Source organism: Plecotus auritus, assembly GCF_963455305.1.
Source record: "Plecotus auritus genome assembly, chromosome: 5".
Taxonomy (NCBI): Eukaryota; Metazoa; Chordata; class Mammalia; order Chiroptera; family Vespertilionidae; genus Plecotus; species Plecotus auritus.
Genome location: NC_137776.1, coordinates 33,980,728 through 34,008,544, shown reverse-complemented (window position 1 = coordinate 34,008,544; position 27,817 = coordinate 33,980,728). Strand labels below are relative to the sequence as shown.

At 42.9% G+C, this 27,817-nt stretch overlaps 1 protein-coding gene across 1 annotated transcript in view; it reads left to right on the top strand.

Moving 5' to 3' along the window:
- NGEF (neuronal guanine nucleotide exchange factor) overlaps positions 1–27,817 on the top strand; it is a 95,810-nt gene that overhangs the window by 24,910 nt on the left and 43,083 nt on the right. Inside the window, exon 3 of the mRNA XM_080669898.1 lies at positions 2,672–2,786. Within this exon, the coding sequence (XP_080526024.1) occupies positions 2,672–2,786 (115 nt within the window). The remainder of the gene's footprint in view (positions 1–2,671; positions 2,787–27,817) is intronic.

Here is a 27,817-nt window from a genome sequence, read left to right as displayed (position 1 = left end):
AGAATTAGACCCTTCTGGTGGGATTAGGAAAGATGAGTCTTAAAGGATGAGTAAGGACATGGCCAGAGAGACAATGGGAGCCAACCTGGCTAAGCACTTATAGGTACTTATAGGTACAGTTACTATGTCAGGCTGGCATTTCAAGGGTGTCCTTACCATACCCATTTTACAGATTTTTTAAAAAGAGCAACTGAGGCCCAGAAAGATTGAAACACTTACCCCAAAGTACACAGCTAGTGAGCTGCAGCTTGAACTGGAGTTTAGATTCTTCTAGTCCCAAAGCCTGTGCAGATGGAGAAACAGGTAAAGCAGCTCTGTCCAAGAGAAATATAATGCGAGCCACATGTCATTTTAAATTTTCCAGTGACAACATTAATAAAGTAAAAGGAAATGGGTAAAATTCATTTTAATAATGCATTTTACTTAATGTAATAAATCCAAAATATTATTATTTCATCACATAGTCAATAATCAATATAAAAATTAGTAGTGAAGTGTTTTGTAATTTTTTTTGCACTATGTCTTTGAAATCCGTTGAGTAGTTTATACTGACCGCCCCTCTCATTTTCATTGGAAAGGCTTGATGGGGATTTAGATTTCATAAAATGTACAGTTGGAAAAGTGATTTACATACGCAGATTGTTCCAAATATCCTTCAAATTTTTCAAATAACTGACTGGAGTACCAGTTTTTAAATTTAAGTTAATTTAAGTTTTAAAAATGAAGAATCTACTTCCTCAGTCACACTAGCCACATTTCAAGTGTGTAATAGCTAGCGGCTGCCCCATTGGACAGCACGGGTTATAGGATGAAATCAGGGGGAAGAGCTATATAGCTGCCTAGGGTCAGGGGTGGGGGCTTTCTGAGCAGGAGAGAAGGTGGGTATGGGGCTGTGTGTGAGATGAGGCTGGAGAAGGAAATGGAGTCACTGGAGAAAGAGCCTCAAGTTTGTGGCCTCCAAGCCGAGTGGAGAATGCTGGCGCCTGGGTAGACTGCAGCAGCCCCAAAGATGCCATTTACTAGTATGTACAGACCAGAAATTTTCAGCAGACTCACCGTTTTATTTTTAAAGTGATTCCCTCTTTTCACCCTCTCCTCCTGCCCCTTCCCCCGCCCCCTCCGACGCCTACCCTCATCCCAGGAGTTAACTCCCCAAGACAGCCCAGCAATGCCTGACCCAGAGTCCAAGGGAAGAAATGGTGTCCTATACTCCACCCTCAGGGAGCAGACTAACAGCCTCCTGGCATCAGCCTGCTGTGGAAATGCTGTGCTTTGGGAGTAAAACATATGTCTTTGTCTTAAGTAATTTTAGGAATATGAGTTAGCCATGAGACTTACTCATCTTCCTGGGACATATGGATTGGTCTATTTTTCTACAAAACTGGAAAAATGAACCCAGTTCTAAATGAATGCATGACAAAAGAAAACATGTGAAGCAGTTTTGATTTTTATTTACCAAAAAAAAAAAAAAAAAAAAAAGTGAGTCACTTTCTAATTCCCTAACAATAAAAGCAGACACACTTGCACTCTGGATTCACAGTTTGTGATTTGGGTCTAAGAGGTGAGGACATTCCCCGTTTCATCTGCTAAATGGGCACCCTTTGAAATCACACTAGAGCACTGATGAACAACCCCCTATGGGTGATTGGACACTCTGCAGAAAGTAAATTATTTAATACTAGAGGCCCAGTGCATGAAAATTCATGCACTGGAGGGGCAGGGTCCCTCAGCCCAGCCTGCCCCCTCTCACAGTCCGGGAGCCCTCAGGGGCAGGAGGCAACCCGGCGATTATGGGAAGGCAATGCCCCATCACACCTCTGCTGCTGCCACTGCCAGCAGCGCAAGCCTCAGCTGGTCCTGGTTACCTGAGCCTCAGGCAGCCCTGGGCAGCTGGGCAGCCACCATCTGAGGCTTGCCTGCACCTCGGGCCAGCCCTGGGTGGCTGGGCAGCTGCCATCTGAGGCTTGCCTGCGCCTTGGGCTGGCCCTGGGCGGCTGGGGGGCTGAGGGAACTGGGGGACTCAGAGGCAGGCGTGCAGAGGCGGGGCCCAGCCTTGCTGTGCACCTGCCACCCCAGCGGGGCTGAGGGGACTGGGTGTCGCCATCTTGTGGCTGTGGGCACCGCTATCTTTGAGGGCAGGGCAGTCAATTAACATATTCCCTCCTTATTGGCTGTGGGTGCCACTGTATTTGCGATGGTGTGAGGGTCAATTAGCATATTCCTTCTTTATTAGATAGGATTGACTTGGACATTGTAAAGTCCATAAAGATTAAGTGGCAAATGATTTTGTCCTGTAGGAACAATAACACCATAGGTTATGGTTTTATTGCCATCTAAGACACTAATTCTAAGTTTACAATCTCATCTCCAATATTCTTTCTTCCATGTATGTATGTATGCACTTGTATATATCCATGTGTGTGTGTATATGTGCATGATACATGAACTTTCTTGTATCGTCATTCTAATTTTCAGAGAGATGGTCACCAAATACAGCACAAGGTGTGCTGCATCCCCTCTCCCCCCAGGGGTGTGAGAGGAAGGATACCCCTCTTCACTTCCCCTCCCTCCCCTGCTAGGGTGATAGTTGTTACTGACCTAGTCAGAGACTATTGCCTGAAAAGGGGAAATACACATTTTCTAACTTGCCAACATTTCTTAAATGTCACAGATTCACTGGAAAATGGAAAATCTGTAAAAGAGCCCCCGGCCTTGAATTTCTCCCAGAGCAGAACGCCCCTTTGGCCAATAGAAACTCAAACGGACCCAGGAGCCAGGAGAATGAGGTGAGATTCAGGGAGTCATGAGGAGCTGGTTCATGACAAGCTGGAGCAGGGACATTGTGCAAAGTCTTGGTGGGAGACAAGGGTGTCTTGTGTTTTTTAAAAAAAGGGTAATTTTTAGTTGTTCATGTTTTAAAAATCCACAAGTTTCTTTCTAAAAAATAACCCCATTTTTACTCTTCTGTCACAAAACTAGGAAATTATAGATATTACATACATTGAGAAGCAGAAAAAAAAAATCACTATATCACCACCACTGAGTGAGGTTTTAATCTATTGTATTGGCTTCAAGTCTTATTTTCTATATTCCTTACACATATTTTCTCCTCATAAAATAGGATCTTACTATACATCCAGTCTTGCAAATTACTTAATGGTATGTCACAAACACCGCTCCATGTTAATACATATTTTTATGCATAATCATGTAGTGGCTATAAAATAATCTACAGTATGATTGGATTGTGATTTATTAATCATGCTCCTGTTGTTGGACATTTGGGTATTGTATTGGTTAGGAATAAATTTAGCTGCTTGTAACAACAACAACAGACCCAAATAACACAACTGAACAAGACATAGGCCTATTTGGCTCTTGTGAGAAGAAGTCTGGAGGGTTGTGACGCAGCTCTTTCATGTCTTCAGAGGCCAAGGCTCCTTCTAGTTTCTACTCTGAAATCTAACAAGATGATTACCAGATGATTCCAGCCATCACAGCCACAGTTCAGGTAGAAGAGAAAAGGAAAGCCAGGGAAGTGGGGGGAGAAGGAGAGAGAACATTTGCCAGCCTAGTCTGACCTTTTAAGGAGCTTCCCTGAAGCCCACCCACCAATTGGTGCTTATATTTCATTGGCCAAAACTGGGTCACATGGAGGCCATCTACACCTACAAGAGAAGCTAGGAAATGCATGTATTCTTTAAACCAGGTCTGTTTCTGTCCCCCTAATAAATTGGTTCCATAGTAAGAAAGAAAGAAGAAGAATACAGGGGAGGTGGCAGCAATCAGGTGTTACCATGGTAGTGTTTGGGAGGGCTCTCTTTTTGGCTTGCAGATGGCCATCTTCCCACTATGTCTTCACATGGCAGACAGAGAAAGAAAGCTCTCTCTTTTTTTCTTTATGTGGGTCCCACCCTCATGACCTCATCTAAACCTAATTATCAATGCATTGAAGGTTAGGGCTTCAACATATGAATTTGAGAGGGGGGCCAAATTTGTCTCTAGCAATGAATTTTTAAATACATATCCACCCACTGACCATCAACCAGACCAAAACATAGAACATTTCCATTGTGCCCTGAGGCTCCCTAACGCCCTTTTCGAGTCAATATCCTACCCTCTCAGACATAACCATATCCTGACTTTTATCACCATTAAATTAATCTTGCTGGCTCTTGAACTTTATATAAATGGGACCATACAGTACGAACTCTATTGTGTCTGACTTATTTATTCAACACAATATTTTTGAGATTCATTAATGGATGCGTGTTCTGTTTATTGCTGAGAAGTATTATCATAATGTGTTTATCCACCCTTGTGTTGATACATATTTGGGTGGTCTTCAGTTTTTGACTATAATAAATTAAGTTGCCATGAATATACTTAGATGAGTCTTTGTGGATGTATGCACTAATTTCTCTGGGTTTGTACACAGGAGTGGAAGCTCTGGATCTTAGGACAGGTGTATATTTAACTTTACTAGAGACAGGCAAATAATTTCTCAAAATGGTTATACTATTTCACACTCCTACCAGCAAGGTATCAAGGTTCCAGTTGTTGCAGATCCTGACCAGTGCTTGGGATTGTCAGTCTTTGTACCTATATCCATTCTAGGATATTGTGTCTTACTGCAGCTTTAATTTGTGTTTCTTTGATGACTAGTGATTTTGAGTGCCATTTCATATGTTTATTGGCCATTCATCTTCTTTTGTGAAGTTCCCATTTAAGTCTTTTGCCTATTATTTCTTTATTTTAATTTGCAATATTTCTTATATATCTTGAATACAAGTTCTTGGTCAGATATATATACAGCAAATACCTCCTATCAATCTGTAGATTATTTCTTAATTTTTTTGTCTTTTAAAGAGCAGAATTTTTTAAATTTTGTTGAAGACTAATTTATCAATGTTTTTCTTTTATTATTTGTTCTTTTCCAACCTAAGAAATATATGGCCCTAGCTGGTTTGGCTCAGTGTATAGAGTGTCGGCCTGCGGACTGAAGGGTCCCACGGTTCAATTCTGGTCAAGGCCACATGCCCGGATTGCAGGCTCGATCCCCAGTAGGGGGCGTGCAGGAGGCAGCCGATCAATGATTCTCATTGTTGATGTTTCTATCTCTCTTTCCCTTTCCCTTTCTCTCTGAAATCAATAAAAATATATATTTTTAAAATTTTTAAAGAAATACATGATTATTTCAAGGTTATAAAAATATTCTCCTATGCTTTTCTCAGAGAAGTTTTATACTCTATCTTTCCCTTTTAGGTCTGTGGTCCACATGCATAAGATTTGCTCTAATGTCATTTATTAAAAAGAATTTCCATTCCTCCCAATAAATTGCATTGGTGCTGTTTTTCGAAAATCCGCTGATGCAGACATGTGGGTCTTTTCAGATTTTTATTGTTTCATTGATCTAATTGTTTTTACTTATGCCTATTTCACACTGTTTTGAATAATTGTAGCTTTATGCTAACTCTTAAAATCTGCTAGTGAAACCCTCCTACTCCGTTCTTTTTTAAGATTGTCTTGGCTATTTGAAGTCTTTTGCATTTCTATATAAATTTTAGATCAGTTCGTCAATGTCCAAAAAAAAGTCTGTTAGGATTTTGGTTAAGATTACATTGTCACTAGAGATAAATTTGGAGATCAACAACATCTGAATATTGGCACCTTAAATTGTTCAATCTATGAACATATCCTAGCTTTCCATTTAAATTAATCCAGCAATAATTTGTTGTTTTTAGTATAGAGGGTTTACACATATTCTAATTACATTTGTTCATAAGTATCTAATGTTTTTTATCCTATTTTAAAGTCGATGTTTATTCACTTCATTTTCAACTGTTTATAAGTAGGATGTTTAAAAACAATTACTTTTTGCATGGCCACCTAGTATCCTTTGATCTTGATATTCATTTATTAGTTCTAATTGTTTGTTTATTCCTTTGGATTTACTAAGCATACAACCAATCCTGACATCTGTGAATAAAGACAGTTTTAGTCTTTTCTAATCTTCATGCCTTGTATTTTTTTTCTTGTTTTACTGAACTGGCGAGGACTTCTATTACAATGTTGAACAGAAGTGACGAGAGTAGATATCCTTGTCTCAATCACTGGTCAGTTGCTTTTGATAACAGAGATCAGAAAGTTACTCAAATTTGTTCAAGTGAAGGATGCTGAAATCCCACAGAACCCAACTATAAGAGAAGCCCAGCTTTACAGGAACCAGAGCCACTTTCTCCTTTTCTCAGGGTCATGGGGCCCTCTTTATGGATCACTCTGTTCTCCTGCTCTCCCCAGACCAGCATTTCTCTCTGTCTGTGTGCTTGCACATGACCAAGATTGGCAGCTATAACCAGAGTGACCATTCAGCTTGACTCACCACAGCCAATTGGGACTTCTTTCTGTATCTCTTAGAGAAAGAAAAATTCTAAGGGAAAGAATCTGGTTGGCCATCCTTGGGTCAAGTGTTTATCTCTGTTCCAATCAGCTAAAATAAAAGAAGGCAGGATTAATGGGGCCATTCCAACGTCATCAGTGAGAGCTGTGTTTGGAAGAGTCTTTGAGAAGTTTGTGAAGAAGGCACCCAAAACATATCTCATGTAGAGTCTGGGTCTCCCATACAAGAGAATGACAAAGGGGACTTGGTGTGAACATTAAAATGGCGGCAGAGTAGTTGGATGCTGCATGGACATGCTCCCAGGAACAAGCTGGAATTACAACTGAAATACAGAAAAGCTTCCTGAATAATCCACGGAAAACTCACAGGAGAGAACCCTGATATCCAGGGACCAAAGGTGGAGACGCATAGAGACTGGTAGGAGGGGCAGAGGCATGAAAGGGCTGGCTGGGCACCCACAGACAGCAACTGAAGTCCCAGAGAGATATCTCAGATGGGGGGAGAGAGTGCCACTCAGAACTCTGGGATCTAATCCCCAAGCTGGGCTCCCCAGCAGAGAGCACCAAAAATGAGGAGGGTACCCACATAATATCTAGCTGTGAAAAGCAGTGGGGTGCTGTCTGCCAGGGTGTGGCAGCTGAAAGTTCAGGCACCCTCTTGAAGGGCTAATGCACAAAAATTCCCTGTGGAGCCACCCACCTTGTGCTCTGGCAGAGGGAGGGTGAAGTGGACTAGAGCTGTGAGAGCAGAACCCAGGACTGGGGACTCAGAGGGATAAAGCACAGAAGGCAGACACCACAAGTTGCCTGGGCTGAGTCATTCCCTCACACAATGGAGAACATCTTTCCCACATAGACATTTGCCTTGTCTGGGGGGAAGACAGTTGACACACCCTATTGGAAAACACCTTGCCTTGAGGCCACATAAGAGATTAGAAGTAACAATTGGCCTCCAGGCAGAAGCAACCACTCTACCCTGTTGAAAAATCTCTCCTTACACCTGAGGACGATTTTTGCTGGGGGCAATTCAAGTTGGAATCCTATTAGTCTGTAGACAGAGATGGTCTCTGGAGGCTTTGAGTCTTTGCCTGATCCAATTTGTCAGAAACAGTCTTTAACACTATCCTGCAGTAGAGATTGAGAGATGTAGAGGATCTACATAAACATAGTCACAAACCCAAATAGACAACCAAAATGAGGAGACAAAGAAAAAACATGTAAATGAAAGAACTAGAAAATTCTCCAGAAGAAGAGATAAATGAAGCAGAGATAAGAAATTTATCTGAAACAGAGTTCAGAGTAATGATGTTAAAAATGCTCAACAGTATGAAAAAAGATATAGTAACTATGAAAAAAGAACAGTCTGAGATAAAGAATGACATAACACAAATAAAAAACACATTGGAAGGAATACACAGCAGATTAGGGGAAGCTGCGGATTGAATTGGTTGAATTAGAAGGCAAAGTTGAAAATATTACTCAATCAGAGAACCAAAAAGAAAAAACAATAAAAAAAAACAAAACCAAAAACAGGAGGACAGCTTAAGGGAGCTGTGGGACAATGTGAAACATAACAATATTAGAATAGTAGGTGTGCCAGAAGAGGCAAAAAGGGAGAAAGGAATAGAGAAGATGTTTGAAGAAATAATAGCAGAAAACTTCCCTAACCTGGTAAAGGAAAAAGTCACACAAGTTCAGGAGGCACAGAGAACCCCAAACAAGAAGAACCCAAACAGACCCACGCCCAGACACATAATAATTAAAATGCCAAAAATTAAAGACAATCAGAGAATCTTAAAGGCAGCAAGAGAAAAGAAAACTGTTACCTACAAAGAAGTTCCCAAAAGGCTGACACCTGATTTCTCATCAGAAACTATACAGGCCAGAAGGGAATGGCATGAAGTACTCAAGGTAATGGAAAGCAAGGATCTGAGACCAAGATTACTATATCCAACAAGGCTATCATTCAAAATAGATGGTCAAATAAAGAGCTTCCCAGACAAAAACTGGCTAAAGGAGTTCATCACCACTAAGCTAGTATTACACAAAATGCTAAAGGGATTGCTGTAAGGGATTGCTGAGAAGAAGAAACAAAGAGGGAAACCTAGCCATACAGAATTAAAATGGCTATTAAATAAGTACTTCTCAATAATAACCCTAAATGCAAATGGATTAAATACTCCAATCAAAAGGTGTAGGGTAGCTGAATGGATACAAAAACACGACCCAACTATATGCTGTCTACAAGAGACCCACCTCAAAACAAAAGACACACACAGGATGAAAGTGAAGGGATAAAAAAAATTTCCCCTGCAAATGGAAAAGAAAAAAAGCTGGAGTAGCAATACTCATATCTGACAAAATATACTTTAAAATGAAGGCCATCACAAGAGACATAATTACTACATGATACTAAAGGAATTGATCCAACAAGAGGATATAACCCTGGTAAAATATATGCACCCAATATAGGTGCACCTAAATATATATTTAAAAAAAAAAAACACAAAAAAAAACTTCTAGAGGACTTTAACAGAGAGGTTAACAACAATTCAGTCATAGTAGGGGACTTTAACACCCCTCTGACTTCACTGGACAGATCTTCCAGATAACAACTTAACAAGGAAACAGAGACTCTAAAGGACACACTGGATCAGATGAATTTAATAGACATTTATAGAACACTTCACCTCAATGCAGCAGAATATACATTCTTCTCAAGTGCACATGGATCATTCACAAAGATAGATCACATGTTAGGACACAAAACAAGTCTCCACAAGTTCAAGAAGATTGAAATCATATCAAGCATCTTCTTAGAATACAGTGGAATGAAATTAGAAATCAATTACAGTAAAAACAACCAAAAACATTCAAAGACATGGAGGCTAAATAGCACGTTATTAAACAATGAATGGGTTACCAATGAGATCAAGAAAGGAATCAAAAACTCCTGGAAACAAATGAAAATGAAGACACAACAACCCAAAATCTCTGGGACACAGCAAAAGCAGTTCTGAGAGGGAAGTTAATAGCACTACTCAAAAAAACAAGGAAAATCAGCAATAAACTATTTAACCCTACAACTTAAAAGAACTAGGAAGAGAACAACAAGAAAAGCTCAGAGTAAGTAGAAGGAAGGGAATAATAAAGATTAGAGCAGAAATAAATAACATAGAGGAGAAACCAAGATGGTGGCATAAGGTGAACACCTGTACGTGCTGCCTCTCACAACCACACCAAAACTACAACTAAAAAACAAAACGACAATCACCCAGAACCCCGGGAAAGCTGGCTGAGTAGAAGTTCTACAACCAGAAGGAAAGAAAAAAGCTCATTGAGACTGTGTAGGAGGTGCAGAGCCCCAGAAAAGCACTGGTACAGAGGCATGCGAATCAGGCTGGCGACTGGGTGCGCTGTTTTTTCAATCAGGAAGGAGATACAAGCTCCTGACTGCTCTGAACTCCAGTTTCTGGCGAGACTCTGGGGACCCAGACTCCTATGGGGAGAAACTGGACTGTCTGGCATCGGGTTGGAAAGTGAGGGTGGCTTTCTCGCAGAGGTGCACGCAGGAATCATTGTTTACTACGCTGGGGCGTGGGATGCGGGGACACGGGGAAACGTGGAGACACAGAGATGGCTGACTGGCAGACATCGCTGGTTGCCACGCCCTAGTGATTCCCTGAGACCCTACGCTGCCCAATTTACAAACCCACCCGAGCTATGCGCAGCGGCTTTTGCATATGAATGGCCTGCCCTTTCACAGCTTAACCTAACAAATTGTGGCTGGGTCAGACAGCTCCAAAACTTCCAAATCCCAAAAGAAGAGGAGAAATCTGCAGATCTCACTGTAGCTCCTGCTGGGTGGCCTCAGGCAGTAGCTGACTTGAACCTCCTTGAAGATCCAGGAGCCAGTGTACCTAGTAGTCAGTGTGAGAAGAAACCAGATTTCAACTCTTCACATCCATAAGCAACATACTCAAGAGGCAGACTCAGTGAGCACCAAAGCCCCACTGAAGCAAGTCCTGCTCCATAAGGGTGTCTCCAGCACAGCAGTTCTTCCACTATAGACACAGCTGATCCTCACAGCCAATTGGCCTGGAGGTCAATTCCTTCCAGTGTACCAACAGCAATCAAGGCTTAACTACAACAAGACTGTGCACTCAGCCCACAAAGGGGTGTACCAAGAGCGTCCACCTCAGGTGATTGGGGAGGCTGAGCCACTGGGCCCTATAGGTCACCTACCACACAAAGCCACTCCATCAACACAGGGAAGCAGCCAAAATGTGGAGACAAAGAAACATGTCACGATTGAAATAAATGGAGGAAAGCAAACTACTGGATATAGAGTTCAAAACTACAGTTATAAGGTTACTCAAGAATCTTCTAGAAACCACTGAGAAACTTAGTGAGACCTCCAAGGAACTTAGTGAGACCTTCAAGAATCTTAATGAGAATGCCAAAAAAAATGGAAAAGGACCAGTCAGAAATTAAGCATACACTGTCTGAAATAAAGAATAATATAGAGAAATCCAACAGTAGACTAGAGGACCCCAAGAATCAAATCAAAGATTTGAAATATGAGGAAGCGAAAAACACCCAACCAGAAAAGCAAAAAGAAAAATGAATCCAAAAATATGAAGATAGTGTAAGAAGCCTCTGGGACAACTTCAAGCCTACCAACATCAAAATTATGGGGGTGCCAGAAGAAGAGAGAGAGCAAGATATTGAAAACCTATTTGAAGAAATAATGAGAGAAAACTTTCCCTACCTGGTGAAAGAAATAGACTTACAAGTCCAGAAAGCACAGAGAACCCCAAACAAAAGGAATCCAAAGGGGACCACACCAAGACACATCATAATTAAAATACCAAGGGCAAAAGACAAAAAGAGAATCTTGAAAGCAGCAAGAGAAAAACAGTTAGTTACCTACAAGGGAGTATCCATACGACTGTCAGCTGATTTCTCAACAGAAACTATGCAGGCCAGAAGGGAGTGGCAAGAAATATTCAAAGTGATGAATAGCAAGAATCTACAACCAAGATTACTCTACCCAGCAAAGCTATCATTTAGAATTGAAGGTCAGATAAAGAGCTTCACAGACAAGAAAAAGCTAAAGGAGTTCATCACCACCAAACCAGGATTATATGAAATGCTGAAGGGTATTCTTTAAGAAGAGGAAGAAGAAAAAGGTAAAGATAAAAATTATGAACAACAAAGTGACAACAAATACATATCTATCAACAAGTGAATCTAAAAATCAAGTCAATAAAAAATCTGATAAACAGAATAAAGTGGTGAATATAATAGAATCAGGGGCATAGAAAGGGAGTGGACTGACAATTCTCGGGGGGAAGGGGGCATGAGGGGTGCAGGAAGAGATTGGACAAAAATCTTACACCTATGGATGAGGACAGTGGCAGGGGGTAAGGGCATGGGGTGGGGGCAGGAATCAGGTGGAGGGGAGCTATGGGGGGAAAAAAGAGGAACATCTGTAATAATCTGAGCAATAAAAATTTATTTTTTTAAAAAAAAGAAAAAGAAATAAATAACATACAGACTAAAAAGAAAAAAAATTAATGAAACCAAGAGCTGGTTCTTTGAAAGGATAAAAAAAAAATTGATAAACCATTAGCAAGACTCATCAAGAAACAGAGAGAGGACCCAAATAAATAAAATCAGAAACAAAAATGGAGAAGTAACCCTGGATACCACAGAAACACAAAGGATTGTAAGAAAATACTATGAACAACTATATGCCAACAATCTGGACAATGTGGATGAAATAGACAATTCCTAGAAAAATACAATCTCCCAAAACTGAATCAGGAAGAATCAGAAAACCTGAATAGGCCAATAACCACTGATGAAATAGAAGCAGTAATCAAAAAAACTCCCCCCAAACAAAAGCCCAGGTCTGGACGGCTTCACAGGGGAGTTTTTCCAAACATTCAAAGAAGAACTAACACGTATACTCCTCAAACTATTTCAGAAAATCCAAGAGGAAAGAACACTTCCAAACTCTTTTTATGAGGCCAGCATTATTCTAATTCCAAAACCAGATAAAGACACTACAAAGAAAGAGAATTTCAGGCCAATGTTCGGATGAACATAGATGCTAAAATCCTCAACAAAATATTAGCAAATCATATCCAGCAATATATTAAAAAAATCATACACCATGATCATGTGGAATTTATTCCAGGGATGCAAGGCTGGTACAATATTTGCAAATCAATAAATGTGATACATCACATAAACAAATTGAAAGACAAAAATCACATGAACATATCAATAGACACAGAAAAAGCATTCAACAAAATCCTACACCCATTTTTGATAAAAACTCTCAGCAAAGTTGGAATAGAGGGAGCATATCTCAACATGATAAAGGCCATACATCATACTCAATGGGCAAAAACTAAAACCCTTTCCCCAAAGAATAGTAACAAGACAGGGATGCCCACCTTCACCACTCCTGTTCGACATAGTACTGTAAGTGCTAGCCATAGCGATCAGACAAGAAGAAATAAGAGGCATCCAAAATGGAATAGAAGAAGTAAAACTGTCATTATTTGCAGATGACATGATATTGTACATAGAAAAACCCAAAGATTCCATCAAAAAACTACCAGACTTAATAAATGAATTTGGCAATGTAGCAGGATACAAAATTAACGCCCAGAAATCTATGGCTTTTTTATACACCAATAATGAACTCACAGAAAGAAACTAAACAAACAATCCCCTTTACCATTGCAACAAAAAAAGTAAGATACCTAGGAATAAACTTAACGAAGGAGGTAAAAGATCTATACTCAGAAAACTGCAGGACGTTGAAAAAAGAGATAGAGGAAGACATAAACAAATGGAAGCATATACCATGTTTGTGGATTGGTAGAATCAACATCATTAAAATGTCCATACTACCCAAAGCAATCTATAGATTCAATGCAATCCCAATTAAGATACCAACGGCGTATTTCACAGACCTAGAACAAACTCTCCAAAAATTCATCTGGAATAAAAAAAAGACCCCAAATAGCTGCAGCAATTCTGAGAAAGAAGAACAAAGTTGGAGGGATCACAATACCAGCTATATTACAAAGCCACTGTTCTCAAAACTGTCTAGTATTGGCACAAGAACAGACATATAGACCAATGGAACCAAGCAGAGAACCCAGAAATTGACCCAAGCCATTATGCTCAATTAATATTTGGCAAAGGAGGCAAGAGCATACAATGGAGTCAAGACAGTCTCTTCAATAAATGGTGTTGGGAAAATTGGACAGATACATACAAAAAAAATGAAACTAGATCACCAACTTACACCATACACAAAAATAAACTCAAAATGGATAAAGGACTTAAATGTAAGACAGGAAACCATAAAAATCTTAGAAGAATCCAGAGGCAGCAAAATATCAGACATATGCCGTAGCAATATCTTTACTGATACAGCTCCTAGGGCAATGGAAACAAAAGAAAATATAAACAAATGGGACTACATCAAAATAAAAAGCTTCTGCACAGCAAAAGAAACCATCAACAAAACAACAAGAAAGCCCACTGCATGGGAGAACATATTTGCCAATGTTATCTCCGATAAGCATTTAATCTCCAAAATTTACAGGGAACTCATACAACCTAACAAAAAGAAGATAAACAATCCAATAAAATAAAAAAATGGGCAAAGTACCTAAATAGACACTTTTCAAAAGAGGACATACAGAAGGCCAAGAGACATATGAAAACATGCTCAAAGTCACTAATCATCCGAGAGATGCAAATCAAAATGACAATGAGGTACCATCTCACACCTGTCAGAATGGCTATCATCAACAAATCAACAAACGACAAGTGCTGGAGAATGTGGAAAAAAGGGAACTCTCTTGCACTGCTGGTGGGAATGCAGACTGGTGCAACCACTGTGGAAAACAGTATGGAGTTTCCTCAAAAAATTAAAAATGGAACTCCCATTTGACCCAATAATTCTACTTTTAGGAATATATCCAAAGAAATCAGAAACACCAATCAGAAAGGATATATGCACCCCTATGTTCATAGCAGCACAATTTACAATAGCTAAGATTTGGAAACAGCCTTAGTACCCATTAGCAGATGAGTGGATTAAAAACAGTGGTACATCAATACAATGGAATAATACGCTGCTGCAAAAAAATAAAAACTCTTATCATTTGCAACAGCATGGATGGACCTGGAGAGCATCATGCTAAGCAAAATAAGCCAGTCAGAGAAAGATAAATATCACATGATGTCACTCATTTGTGGAATATAATGAACAACATAAACTGATGAACAAAAATAGAGCCCGAGGGAAAAAATAATATTTTAGAAAATAATAGAAGTAATCCTGTTATTTGCAGATTTTTAATATTTCCTACAACTTTTGTGATGTCATACTATGTTAGTACAATTTTGGTAATATTATTATACTTAAAATCCTTTTTTTCTTGAAATATTAATGTTTATTGCATATAATAGTATATGTAAGATAGTTTTTCTTAAATAATTGGTGTTTACTACATGTAACATTATTATATTTAAAATCATTTTTCTTGAGATATTAATGTTTATTGCATGTATTTAAGATAGTTTTTCTTAAAACATTAACATTTATTGCATGTAGCATTATTATATTTAAAATCATTTTTCTTGAAATAAAAAATAAAGTTCCCATTTGAAAAAACAAACAAACAAAGGGGACTTGGTGAAGTGAGAAGCAGCAGAATGGAAGTAAAAGCAGTAGGGATTGGAGGCAGTAGGTTAGAGTGAGGTTTCCCCAGACCTGGAATGGGCCCAGGAACCAGCCCTCCATATGAAACAAGTTTGGGGGGGTGCTGATATGGAGCGTGTGATGTTCTTCTTGGTGGTCAGTGTTTGTCCCCAGAGGTTCTAAAATCATCTATAGCTCACCCAAGGTGTTCTGCAAGTTCTCTTCCTTATGCCAACAGTGGGGTGAGGGGGACACAGTGCTGCTGGGCAGTGGAGCAGAGGGAAGTATAGTTACTTCTGGCTGATGTGCCATAAAGAGGAGTACAGGGAGGGAATTAACGTTTGTCGAGTGCCTTTGTGTGCACTATCTCTTTAAATTCTCTTATCATTATGCCTACTCCACAGATAAGAAAACTAAGACCCAACAAAAGTTAGTAACTAGCCTGAGGTTGTACAACTAGTGAGACAGTAGACCACAAACCCTGAGGCTTCAACTCCCCATCCCATGATCTCCTACACCCCAGGCAGCCCCAGATGGAGATATTACCAGAGTAAACTTGGCTGTGAGAAGGAGATTTTCCTGTTAACCTGTTGACTGGGGGCAAAGCCCAGAGGCACAGGGGGCCCCCACCCCTAGTCCATTGCCACACTGGTCCCTTACAGGTCCTCTCAAGTCAAGGTTTCTAAATTGGGTCTCTACTATAGATGCAATGTCACAAATCAGGGTGCTAGTCCCAGAAATTATTTCATATCACAAAAATACCAAATTGAGCCCAACCAGCATGGCTCAGTGGTTGATCATCAACCTATGAATCAGGAGGTCATGGTTCAATTCCTGGTCAGGGCATATGCTCGGGTTGGGGGCTTGATCCCAGTGTGGGGCATGCAGGAGGCAGCTGATCAATGATTCTCTCATCATTGATGTTTCTGTCTCTCTCCCTCCCTCTCCCTCCTTCTCTGAAATTAATAAAATTATAAAATAAATAAATAAACACACAAAAATACCAAATTGATCATATACATATAATATACATATATATATATATTCTAGAGGCCTGGTGCATGAAATTCGTGAATGGGAGGGGGGTCCCTCAGCCTAGCCTGCACCCTCTCAAAATCCAGGACTGCTGGCTCCTAACCACTTGCCTGCCTGCCTGCCTGTCTGATTGCCCCTAACCACTCGCCTGCCTGATCACCCCTAACTGCTCACCTGCCTGCCTCATTGCCCCTAACCACTCTGCCTGCCTGTCTGATTGCCCCTAACCACTCACCTGCCTGCCTGATCACCCCGAACTGCTCACCTGCCAGCCTGATCACCACTAACTGCTCACCTGCCTGCCTGATCGCCCCTAACCACCTCTGCCTCAGCCCCTGTTGCCACGGCTTAGTCTGGAAGGACGTCCAGAATGATGTCTAGAAGGTCATTTGGCTGTCCAGTCTAATTAGCATGTTATGCTTTTACTAGTATTACTATAGATATACTAGAGGCTCGGTGCATGAAATTTGTGCACAGGGAGATGGGTTGTCCCTCAGCCCAGCCTATACCCTCTCCAATCTGGGACCCCTTGAGGGATGTCCAACCGCTCATTTAGGCCCAATCCCAGTGGGTTGGACATCCCTCTTACAATCCAGGACTGGTGGCTCCAAACCCCTCACCTGCCTCTGCCTGATTGCCCCTAACCACTTCTGCCTGCCAGCCTGATTACCCCCTAACCCAGCCTTGGGCAAACTACGGCCCGTGGGCCGGATCCAGCTGTTCTATCCGGTTCTCTTGCTCTCCCCTCCACTCCTTTACTTTGAATTTATATTAGTTCACACAAACACTCCATCCATGCTTTTGTTCTGGCCCTCCGGTCCAGTTTAAGAACCCATTGTGGCCCTCGAGTCAAAAAGTTTGCCCACCCCTGCCCTAACCACTGCCCTGCCAGCCTGATCAACACCTAACTGCTCCCCGCCTGGCCCAATTGCCCCTAACTGCCCTTCCCTGCAAGCCTGCCCCCCCAAACTGTCCTCCCCTGCAGGCCTGGTCCCCCCCAACTGCCCTCCCCTGAGGGACTGGGTCCCCGCCCCAACTGCCCTCTTCTGCTGGCCCAGTCACCTCTAACTGCCCTCCTTGCTGGCCTGATTGCCCACAACTGCCCTCCCCTGCAGGCCTGGTCCCCCTCAACTGCTGTACCCTGCAGCCTGCCCCCCCCCAACTACCCTCCCCTGCAGGCCTGGGTCCCCCCCAACTGTCCTCCACTGCAGGCCTGGTCTCCCCCCCCCCCCACAACTGTCCTCCACTGCAGGCCTGGTCCCCCCCCAACTGCCCTCCTCTGCTGGCCTGGTCCCCCCAACTGCCCTCCCCTGCTGGCCTGGTCCCCCCCCCCCAACTGCTGTACCCTGCAGGCCTGGTCCACCCCAACTATCCTCCCCTGCAGGCCTGGGTACCCCCCAACTGTCCTCCCCTTCAGGCCTTGTCCCCCCCAACTGCCCTCCCCTGCTGGCCTGGTCTCCCCCAACTGCCCTCCTCTGCTGGCCCGATCACCCCTAACTGCCCTCCCTGCTAGCCTGATTGCCCATAACTGCCCTCCCCTGCAGGCCATCTTGTGGTGGCCATCTTGTATCCACATGGGGGCAGCCATCTTGTGTCTTGGAGTGATGGTCAATTTGCTTATTACTCTTTTATTAGATAGGATATGAATAAAAAATAGAAATTAAACATGTGCTGTTAAAAATTTGCATTTCTATATAAAATTACACTGCATTATAAAATTTCACAAGGGGCAATTTTCTGCATAAAGTAAGCAGGCTGATGCTTTTTAAAATATTCTCCCACGGACCTTCAGACTGAAAATACCTTTGTGTTTTCCTGGTGGTGCCCTGAAGGAGTTGCAGTTCTTTACTGTTCCAGGCATGGTGGGCCTGCTTTTGGCATGAGAGTCACCCAGGGCTCATACTCCATGGGGCAGCCAGGTCACAGCTCTGCTCCAGCTGGTCCAGCCAGACCTTCCTGGTTATTAAATATTGTAACTATTATTCCTGGATCCAGCTCCAAAATGGTTATTGCCACCAAAGACTCATTCATGCGTGCACTGAATCTTTGAATACTGACTCAGGGCAAGAACCAGTTTCTGTATTGGGAACTATATGTTTTCCCATGGAGATATACCAGTTCCATGTACCATAACCTCAGGGGCAGCTTATCAGTTGTTCATATATGCTAGTTTGAATTGTTACTAGGAGAGTCTTAGTCTTTACAATCTGGAAACACAAGATTGGTTGGGGGCTGCCTCTTCTACTTAAGAAAGTTGTTCGGGTCCTGCCATCCACTTAGTCATTTAAGGCAATATGGGCGCTGAAGAAATGCAGTCCGGCTCTAATCAGCCTCTAGATCTACTGATTCACAGGAAACCACAGGCGAGAGAGGAACGGGTAAGCCATGCAGATGCCATCAGCAAAATCCAAACAGGATGAATGACTCAATTTCTCATCAAAGTACAAGGAGAAAGCAAGAAAGGGAGGGGGCAATTCAAAGAGACTAAAGCAATATCAAGTGCTACATGCAGACCTTACTTGAATCCTATTTCAAGTAAGACCTTCAACGTTCCCTCTGGGAGGGAAGATTGAAGAAATAATGGGGGAAATTTGAACACGGATCAGTTAATGATGATGTTACGAAATTATTAATTTTAAGAGTATTAATGGTATTATGGCTATTTTTAAAGTCCACATCTTTTAAAGATACATTCTGAAATATTTTGTATAAAATGGTATGGTGTCTGGGACTTACTTAAAATAATTCTGGCCCAGGAAGGAGTATGTGGGAAAAGAGATGAAAGAAGACAGGCGGGAGTCTTTAATTGTTGAAGTCGGTGAAAAGTATTCGGTGAGTTCATTATACTTTTCTGTCTACTTTAGTGTATGTTTGAAATTTTCCATAATAAAAGTTTAATTTTTATGTTTTCCTGTTGTTTTTTTAAGTAATTCTTTTAAAAATGAAAAGGCAGGCCCTGACTGGTGTGGCTCAGTTGGTTGAGTATTGTCCCATACACCAAAAGGTCACTGGTTTGATTCCCGGACAGGGTGCATGCCCGAGTTTCTCTCTCTTTCTCTCCCTTCCTCTCTCTCTAAAATCCATTAAAAAAAAAACAAAACATTTTTTAAAATGAAAAGGCAGGAGCTGAAGCAAAGAGACCCTCAGCCCCCACCCACACCCCCCTGCTGTGTCTCCTGTTCCAGGAGGTTGGGCAGAATGACCAGTTCCCATCATGGTGGCTCCTCAAAGGCAGGATCATACCAAGTTTTGTTTTCTCTTGAGCACTTAGCACATAGCTGATACACTAGAAGCATTCAATATTTGCAAATGATTGATTGATGAATGGATGGGCAGGTGGGTAGGTGGGTGGGTGGGTGGATGGATGGATGGATGGATGGAATGAATGAATACAAATTCCCTGGGCAGAGGTTGCAACCTGGGAACTTAAAAGCCTCTTGAAGGCACACCTGTGCAGACTGGTCCAATGGTGGCCCAGGACTGTGCAGAACAGGCTCTTGCAAAGCCAGACACAATGTTGCAGGGGTAGGTAAACTCTCTTCAGCCCTGGCAGGAATGCAGTGTCTCTAACTGGGAGGGGTTTACCTAACCAGCTGCCTTTTGGTGATAACTCACTTCCCCACCTCCTCGAGTCAGACAGGAGACCCAGTGCTCTCAGCAATAAAAAAAAACAAATGGAGCATCATAAATCAGTGTCCTCTCTGGCATCCCTCCACCTGGGCTTGGGCAGAGGCTCTGGCAAGGCCTGGCCAGTCTGTGGACCAGGGGTCCTCAAACTACGGCCCGCGGGCCACATGCGGCCCGCAGAGGACATTTATCCAGCCCGCCAGGTGCCGCTGCCTGTCCTGCTTAGCAGCTGACTCGTCCCAAGCCCGCAGTGCGCATAGGGATTTGTTCATAGTTTTTTTTTTTTTTTTTTAACTATAGTCTGGCCCTCCAACAGTCTGAGGGACAGTGAACTGGCCCCCTGTTTAAAAAGTTTGAGGACCCCTGCGTGTGGACCATAAGCAAAGGACACTAGGATGTGGTTCCAGGGCCCAACTCTAGAGGGCACCACTGACATGTCCTCTATGTAAAAGGTGCCCCTGGAGTTGGGCTGGGCACACAGCCTGAGCTGCTGTACACAATCGGCTGTTATTTATACATCGATAGGAAGAATTAATTATTTTTTGTGGTTAGCTGTTCTAAAACAAAAATCACTACTCTTGGCTGGTGCTTCACCCCTGCAAACTGGAGGAATATGTTCATTTTATGTGTTTATTCATTTAACGAATATTAATTGAGCACTTCCACTGTTCTGAGAGCTGATTTCTATCAGAAAACTTCGTATTTGGTCACTCGGAGACATTTAGCAACCATGCCCCCTGGAAGCTTCCCAGAAAGCCACAATGTCCTTTAGCCCGCTGTTGGCCTTAGCTGTGTGGCTCGAATGCACTCCTGCTTGGTCCCCGTCGCCTCAGTCATGCTCCATGGCCTTGACTGCACATGTCCTAGAGTAAACCCAGAACTGCTCCTCTAGGGAAGACTTTGTCTCTGAGCAGATCACCCCTATGCAGGGGACATGGGTACTGAGAATCTTATCCTACTTACTAATTTTTATAAAAGGATATAAGTCAACCATTCTCTGTCCCTATTTATTTCTTATGTAATTTCTTATTCACTCATTCATTCATTCAAGTACATGGGTTGTAGGAGCAGCTGTCTCAGACAACATATCAATGTCAAGAGGTAGATACACTGACCCCTTTTCCAAGGTAGATTGAACAAGGCAATTGGTCATGTTTCTAAAACTTTCCAGCAAAAAGATGGCAAAGCAAGGAAATACAAACACTTAAAATGTTTGGCAATATTAACATAAGAAACATTCAACCCTGTAAAAATTGTTGTGAGTTTATTTGAGCCAAACTGTCAACAATTGCCAGGGAGCTGAATCGCAACGAATTAAGATAATGCTCCAGAGAATGGTGTTTTTTCACATATTTTTATAAATTACCATAAAAAGAGGAGACATAAGTGGGTTCATGAAATCCGTTTGGTTATAGATTGGGGAGGTGGGAGAAAGTAAAGCGAGGAAATCTCTGGGACTAGAAAAAAAGTAAAATGATAAACACATGCTTCCTATACTTAGAATAGTTAACAATAAACACAATAACAATAACAATGAGGGAATTTGTGGTCTTCACCCTGTGCATTGGTTGTGCCCTGAGGGGTCCAGAAAAAGGAAAGTTACAAGTTACCCTGACATTCCAAAGATGTTATCTTAGATGCAAAAAGACAACAGACTGGTTTAGTTAAAGTAAAGATTGACTTTTGTCAGGGAAGAATCTAATCTAGGACCTGACTATCTGCCATAAACTCGTTTTAGTTCAAATGTTTTAATTTCAGGCCATGCTTTGTGGTTACTTTAGGTCTCTGAGTTTGCAAGGCTGCCACACAGCCTTCCCTGAGCTAGTCGGGGTAACATGTGGCCCCTTTTCTTCCACAAGAAATAACACCATTCCCTCATAGCAGGGGTCCTCAAACTTTTTTTTTTTAAATATATTTCTTTATTGATTTCAGAGAGGAAGGGAGAAGGAGAGAGAGATAGAAACATCAATGATGAGAGAGAATCATTGATTAGTTGCCTCCTGCACGCCCCCCTACTGGGGATCGAGCCTGCAACCCAGGCATGTGCCCTTGGCCAGAATCGAACCTGGGACCCTTCAGTCCGTAGGCCGATGCTCTATCCACTGAGCCAAGCCGGCTAGGGTGGTCTTCAAACTTTTTAAAAAGGGGCCAGTTCACTGTCCCTCAGACCGTTGGAGGGCCGGACTATAGTTTAAAAAAAAAACTATGAACAAATTCCTATGCGCACTGCAGGCCCAGGACGAGTCGGCTGCTAAGCAGGACAGGCAGCGGCACCTGGCGGGCCGGATAAATGTCCTCGGCGGGCCGGATAAATGTCCTCAGTGGGCCGCATGTGGCCCGCGGGCTGTAGTTTGAGGACCCCTGCATCATAGTAACTGAACTGTGAAGTTAACTAATCAACCATTAGTAAAGCATGGCAATCTCTGTGTGACTAATCAATAAAAAGGTACCAGCTGCAATTATATGAAGGTGGGAGAAAGCAAAGCAGGGACTGGATTCCGGGACAGTTAACAAGATTATGAGCTCCCTTGAGAGGGCAGTTATTTCAAAGGTGTGTTAACCTCAATGTATGGAAACAATAGACAGGACTTGCTTAGAACAAAAATAAATATTTTACTAAAGAAGTTATACACCTGGCTCATGACTGCCCACCAGGACCTGCCCAGTAAGGAATTTAAGATCCAATCAGCACTGGACTTCTCTCTCTCTCTTTTAAAAACGTATTTTTATTTATTTCACAGAGGAAGAGAGAGAGAGAAAGAGATAGAAACATCAATGATGGGAGAGAATCATTGATCGGCTGCCTCCTGCACTCCCCACAATGGGGATTGAGCCCACAACCCGGGCATGCGATCTTGACTGGAATTGAACCCTTCAGTCCGCAGGCTGACTCTCTATCCACTGAGCCATCCCGGCTAGGGCTGGACTTCTCTCTTTTTTTTTAGAAACCCCTTTTTGGTCCACGTGGAGAAAACATGTTCAAGAAAATAAAGTGAATGCCAAGGACAGAAACGCTCCTAGAATTTATAAGTATTACCCTACTCTGCAGACTTGTGAGAAATCAATGAATTTCTTACAATCCTTTATTAAAAAAATATTTTTATTGATTTTTAGAGAGGAAGGGAAAGAGCGAAACATCTCTTGGATGCCTCCTGCACATCCCCTACCAGGGATTGATCCTGCAACTCAGGCATGTGCCCTGACTGGGAATCAAACCAGCAACCTTTTAGTGAACAGAGCAATGCCCAATCAACTGAGCCACATCAACCAGGGCTTTCTATATTAGCAATTCTTATATTACATGATTCACATATATTGCCCTTGGAGTTTGTGTTCATATTTCAGTTCCATTAGCATTCCTCTGGCCTTCTCTCTCTCTCTCTCTCTCTCTATATATATATATATATATATATATTATTGATTTCAGAGGTGAAGGGAGAGAGAGATAGAAACATCAATGAGGAGAGAGAATCATTGATCAGATGCCTCCTGCATGCCCCACACTGAGGATCGAGCCTGCAACCTGGGCATGTCCCATGACCGGGATGGAACCATGACCTCCTGGTTCATAGGTCGATGTTCTACCACTAAGCTATGGAGCTCTGGCCTTCTTATTAAGGACCTGCCTCAATCACTGTGGGGAGCATGCACCTTCTAGCTCATTGAGGCTGAGCCCTACCTATCTCTCACAGAGCCCGCTGAAGGGCAGCTGAAGGCTTTGAAACCCATTCATCCTTCCATCTTCCCAGTAGTCTGGGTGTTTATCTCTGGACTGCCCCAGGATCCCACAGGGCTCTGCGCTTGGTCTTTATCATGTTGTGCTCTTCGTCCAACTTGCACTCACTGAGCTTCATCTCCATATCCCATCTCTGGCTTACGTTAAGAGCTGCCGTAAAAAACTCCCGCCCAAATTTTCCTGTTACACTGACTATAGTCATGCTCAATACCGTTGAGGATGTCACCCATGGGAGAAATGACTTGTTTCACCCATAAACAATGTAGTTGTTTCACCCATAAACATATAGGAAATGAGGGAGGGGCGACGCAGGCTACAGAGAAGAAAAGGGGGTGATGTGGCCCCATGGCGGCACCCCAAGGCAGCCAAGCACACAGTACCCTGAGAGGGAGTGTCAGACCTCCCCAGTTCCTTCTTTCTCCCTGACGTGGGTAGTCAGTGCTGTCAACCTCGAATCCCAACACTACCAATCATGCATCTATAAAACCTCCAAATTCAGATGGACTCTGCGCTGTAGAATAATAGCATGCTCTATTTTGGTCAAGTTTAATTACTGCGGCAGGCGGCAGGCCCTTGCAGGTTGCCAAGAGAAGGCTGGCATGCCTGGACTGGGGAGACAGAGCCAAGAACCTGTATTTGAGCCAAAGAAATGAGACGGCTGGATTTGGTACAGGACGGAACATCAGATCCCAGGTGCCTTGTTTCACAGAAAGAGTCTGCGGTGTCTGAAGAGGGCGCCCAGAAGTGCCGGGGCGATGAGCCCACTGCAGACAGCTGAAGGGAAGCAGAAGGACCCAGTGAGGGCCCAGTGTCTTTGTCCATGTTGGAGTCTTTGCTTTGGCGGGTGTCAAATTTAACAAATGGGACAGCGGCCCTTATCATCCTCAGCAATTTGCAAGCAAGAAAGCTGAAGGAACGTGTGCTAGTCCGCCTCCCAGGTGGCTCCCAGTGACCCCGCCACCAGAACTCACGCCCTCCCGTGGACTGTGGGCTGTGCTGGTTTTCACGAGCACTTCAGTAGATGTGACGGTGTGTGCACTGGAGGCAAGATCACAAGAGGCAGTGGGCTCCTGTCTCCCATGGATCACTCGCTCTGGGGAAGCCGTCATCCACGTATAAGGACACTTGGTAGGCAGCCCAAGGAAAGGCCCAGGTGGCGAGAAGCCGCGCTTCCTGCTCACAGGCGCATGAGTGAGCTGGGCTGCAGCCTCGTGTGAGACCCTGAGCCGGAGCCACAGGACTCCTGACCCGAGGTCGCCACGTGAGAGGACAAATGCGGCTATAAGCTGTGAAGTCTCAGGGTCACTTGTAGCACAGTAATAGATAACTAAAACACCGGGAACCTTCTATAGACGTATACACATCAGACGCTGGACAAAATGCTTGGCATCAGGTCCCTCTCATCCCCCCTGCCTTTCCCCTGTTCCCATGCCTGCAAGTCTACCTGCCCCCCTCTTACCCCCACACCCCACACACATTCCACACAGCCCTTAGCAGTGACCGACCACTGCCAAAGTATAAAATTCCAGCTTCCTGTCGCAGGGGGTCAATACCAAGAGGTTGTTTCTGCTCCAGAGCCCCCAGCAGGTGCAGCTGAGGCTAGAGCTCAGCCTGACACCAGTCCCTTGTGTTACTCAAATGTTCCCTTAAAGTTATCAGATTCTTAAAGTCTTCCATTCATTACGATAACTTTTAAACCAAAAACATAGGTTTACAACTTTAAATATGTAATTTATCCAGTAATTTTTCAAAAATTATTCACTAGGCCTCTATTAAGGGAAAGAATAAAATAAATCCTTCAGAGACTATAACGGTGAAATAATGTACCCTCAAAGAGCACAGTCCTTTTAGGAACTTCATCAGCATTTCATTGTTGGACATTTTGGGATTCCCACATCACAGTCATTTTAAGTTAGTAGCAGCTGGCCACAAGCCGGAGGCTACGGCAGGCGCTGAGGCCTGATCATCTATGGGGGCTTTGTCGATAGTGGATGCTCAATAGTCACTTGTGGAATAAATTAATTCCTGAACAATTGGCAGTGGCTATAAATTTGTTAGCTGTTCTTCCTTCCACATTTTCCTGCTGCACATGGTGCAGTCATATGTTAGTGAAAAGAGACTAAGCCGGCAGACAGGCAAGTCTGCTTTTGATGGTGACAGTTTCAGGTCAAACTGTCTCTCCAGGGGGAGGCGACCTCCTGAAAGTGCCCTGAGATCACAGGAACTGTCAGGACTGAGGAACCTCCCCTAGCTCCCACCCGCCCACGTGGACCTGGACCAGGTGTGTCCAAGGAGAGAGGCCTGCCCCTTGCTTGTCCTTTCTATAAAATTGCAGTACATCTGTCTTGGAGCTGGGCCAAAGGACCTGTGAGGCTCCTCTCTGACCCCCAGGTCCCTGTCTCTGGTGGATCCAGGGGCCAGTGGCTGCAGAGCCAACCACTGCCCTCACTGAGCACCTGTCAGCCCTCACTGATACTTTGATTCATACACCCTTTAGAAATAAGTTAAAATAACTCATTTTAGGGTTTCTATTTTTGTAGGAAAACCTACAAAGTGAGCCATGTTCTAAAAATATACTCCTACAAACACCATTGCATACTATATTTGCAAATCAGTTAGAAGAACATATACATTCTAAAATTAAAACAAGCAAAAGACGTGAAAAGATTACTCATGAACGAATACAAAACTTTCATAAAATAAACAAAAAAATCAAAGTCACTAGTAAAGAAATGCAAAATAGAGCAAGATTTTCTTTGTGTATCAAATTGGCAAATTGCTTAAAATTCTAATTTGAGTACTGGAAAGAGTGCAGAGAAGAGATACTGGTTTGGTGTAAACCACTATAACCTTTGGTAATTTTTAAATGTATTTTATTGATTTCAGAGAGGAGAGGAGAGGGAGAGAGAGATAGAAACATCAGTGACGAGAGAGAATCATTGATCAGCTGCTTCCTGTACAACCACACTGGGGATCAAGCCTGCAACCCAGGTGTGTGCCCTGACCAGGAATTGAACCGTAACCTCCTGGTTCATAGGTCAATGCTCAACCACTCTGGCTGGGCACCTTGTGTAATTTTGTAAAATATGTGAAAAGCAATAAAAATGCTCTTAATCTCCAACCAAGAGTCCATCCTAAAAGAAATAATTTAAAAATCAGACAAAAATATTTAACACTAAGCTATTTACATGCCACTGCTTTGCTCGGGGCCTGGGGATGCAGCAGCGAACACCGGGGAACACAAGTTTTGCCTCACTAGGCTCACATTCCCGAGGGTGCTGGCACCCCAAGTGCCCAGCTTGGCAAGGATCCCACACTCAATACTCTATACCTTACATCTGACTGCATTTCAATTTGGTAGTTTATACCTTTTTTTTTTTTTTTTTGCCATTGTAAAATATTTTATTAGGATAATTATTTAGATACATAAGTCACTGAGAAAATTCTAAATCATAATGTCCTTTCCCAATTATTTGTTTTTAATTGTTAATTTATCCATTTCTTAAACCAAATGAGGTATTTCTCTAAATATTATTTTTCCTTTCCCCAATTCTTTATTTTAAAAATTTTAAACATACAGAAAAATGGAAAGAATAGTACAATGAACTCCCATGTACCCTGAACCTATTTCAATAAATTATTAAAACACCTTGCAGCTTCAGGTCAAGAGGTCACACAGGTAAATTCAGTACTCGGAACCTCCCACAACCACATCAAAATTACAACTAAACTACAGAACAACCGTCATTCAGAACCGACTGAAATCTGGCTAAACGGAAGTCCTACAACTAATGATTTAAAGAAGAAGCCACTGGCTGTTAGGAGGGGTGGAGACCCAGAACTGGCTGGCCCCGTATCCACGTGTGGCTGATAAAAATCAGGAGGGATACCTCACCTTTGGAAGTCCTAGGTGTTCCAGCCACACCAGGCCCCCCAGCCCAGGGTTCCAGTACCAGAAGAGAAGTTCCCATAACTTCTGGCTGTAAAACCAGCGAGGATTTAGACAGAGGAAGACACAGCTGCTAAGTTTCCCAGGTGTTCCTCTTAAAGGGCACACACACAGACTTACTCGGACTTGGGACCAGGGACATACTGGGAGGAAGTGAATTGTCTGGCTTCAGGGTGAGAGCTGGGGGTGGGGAGCAGCTTTCTCCCATACAGAAGTGCTGGCAGAGACCATGTTTCCTTTTGCTGAGCCCCTCCCGACTCAGAGCTCTTGGCCTCACCGTGGTGATTCCCTGAGGCCCGCCCCACCCAGCTTGCAGGCCCACCCACACCATTGC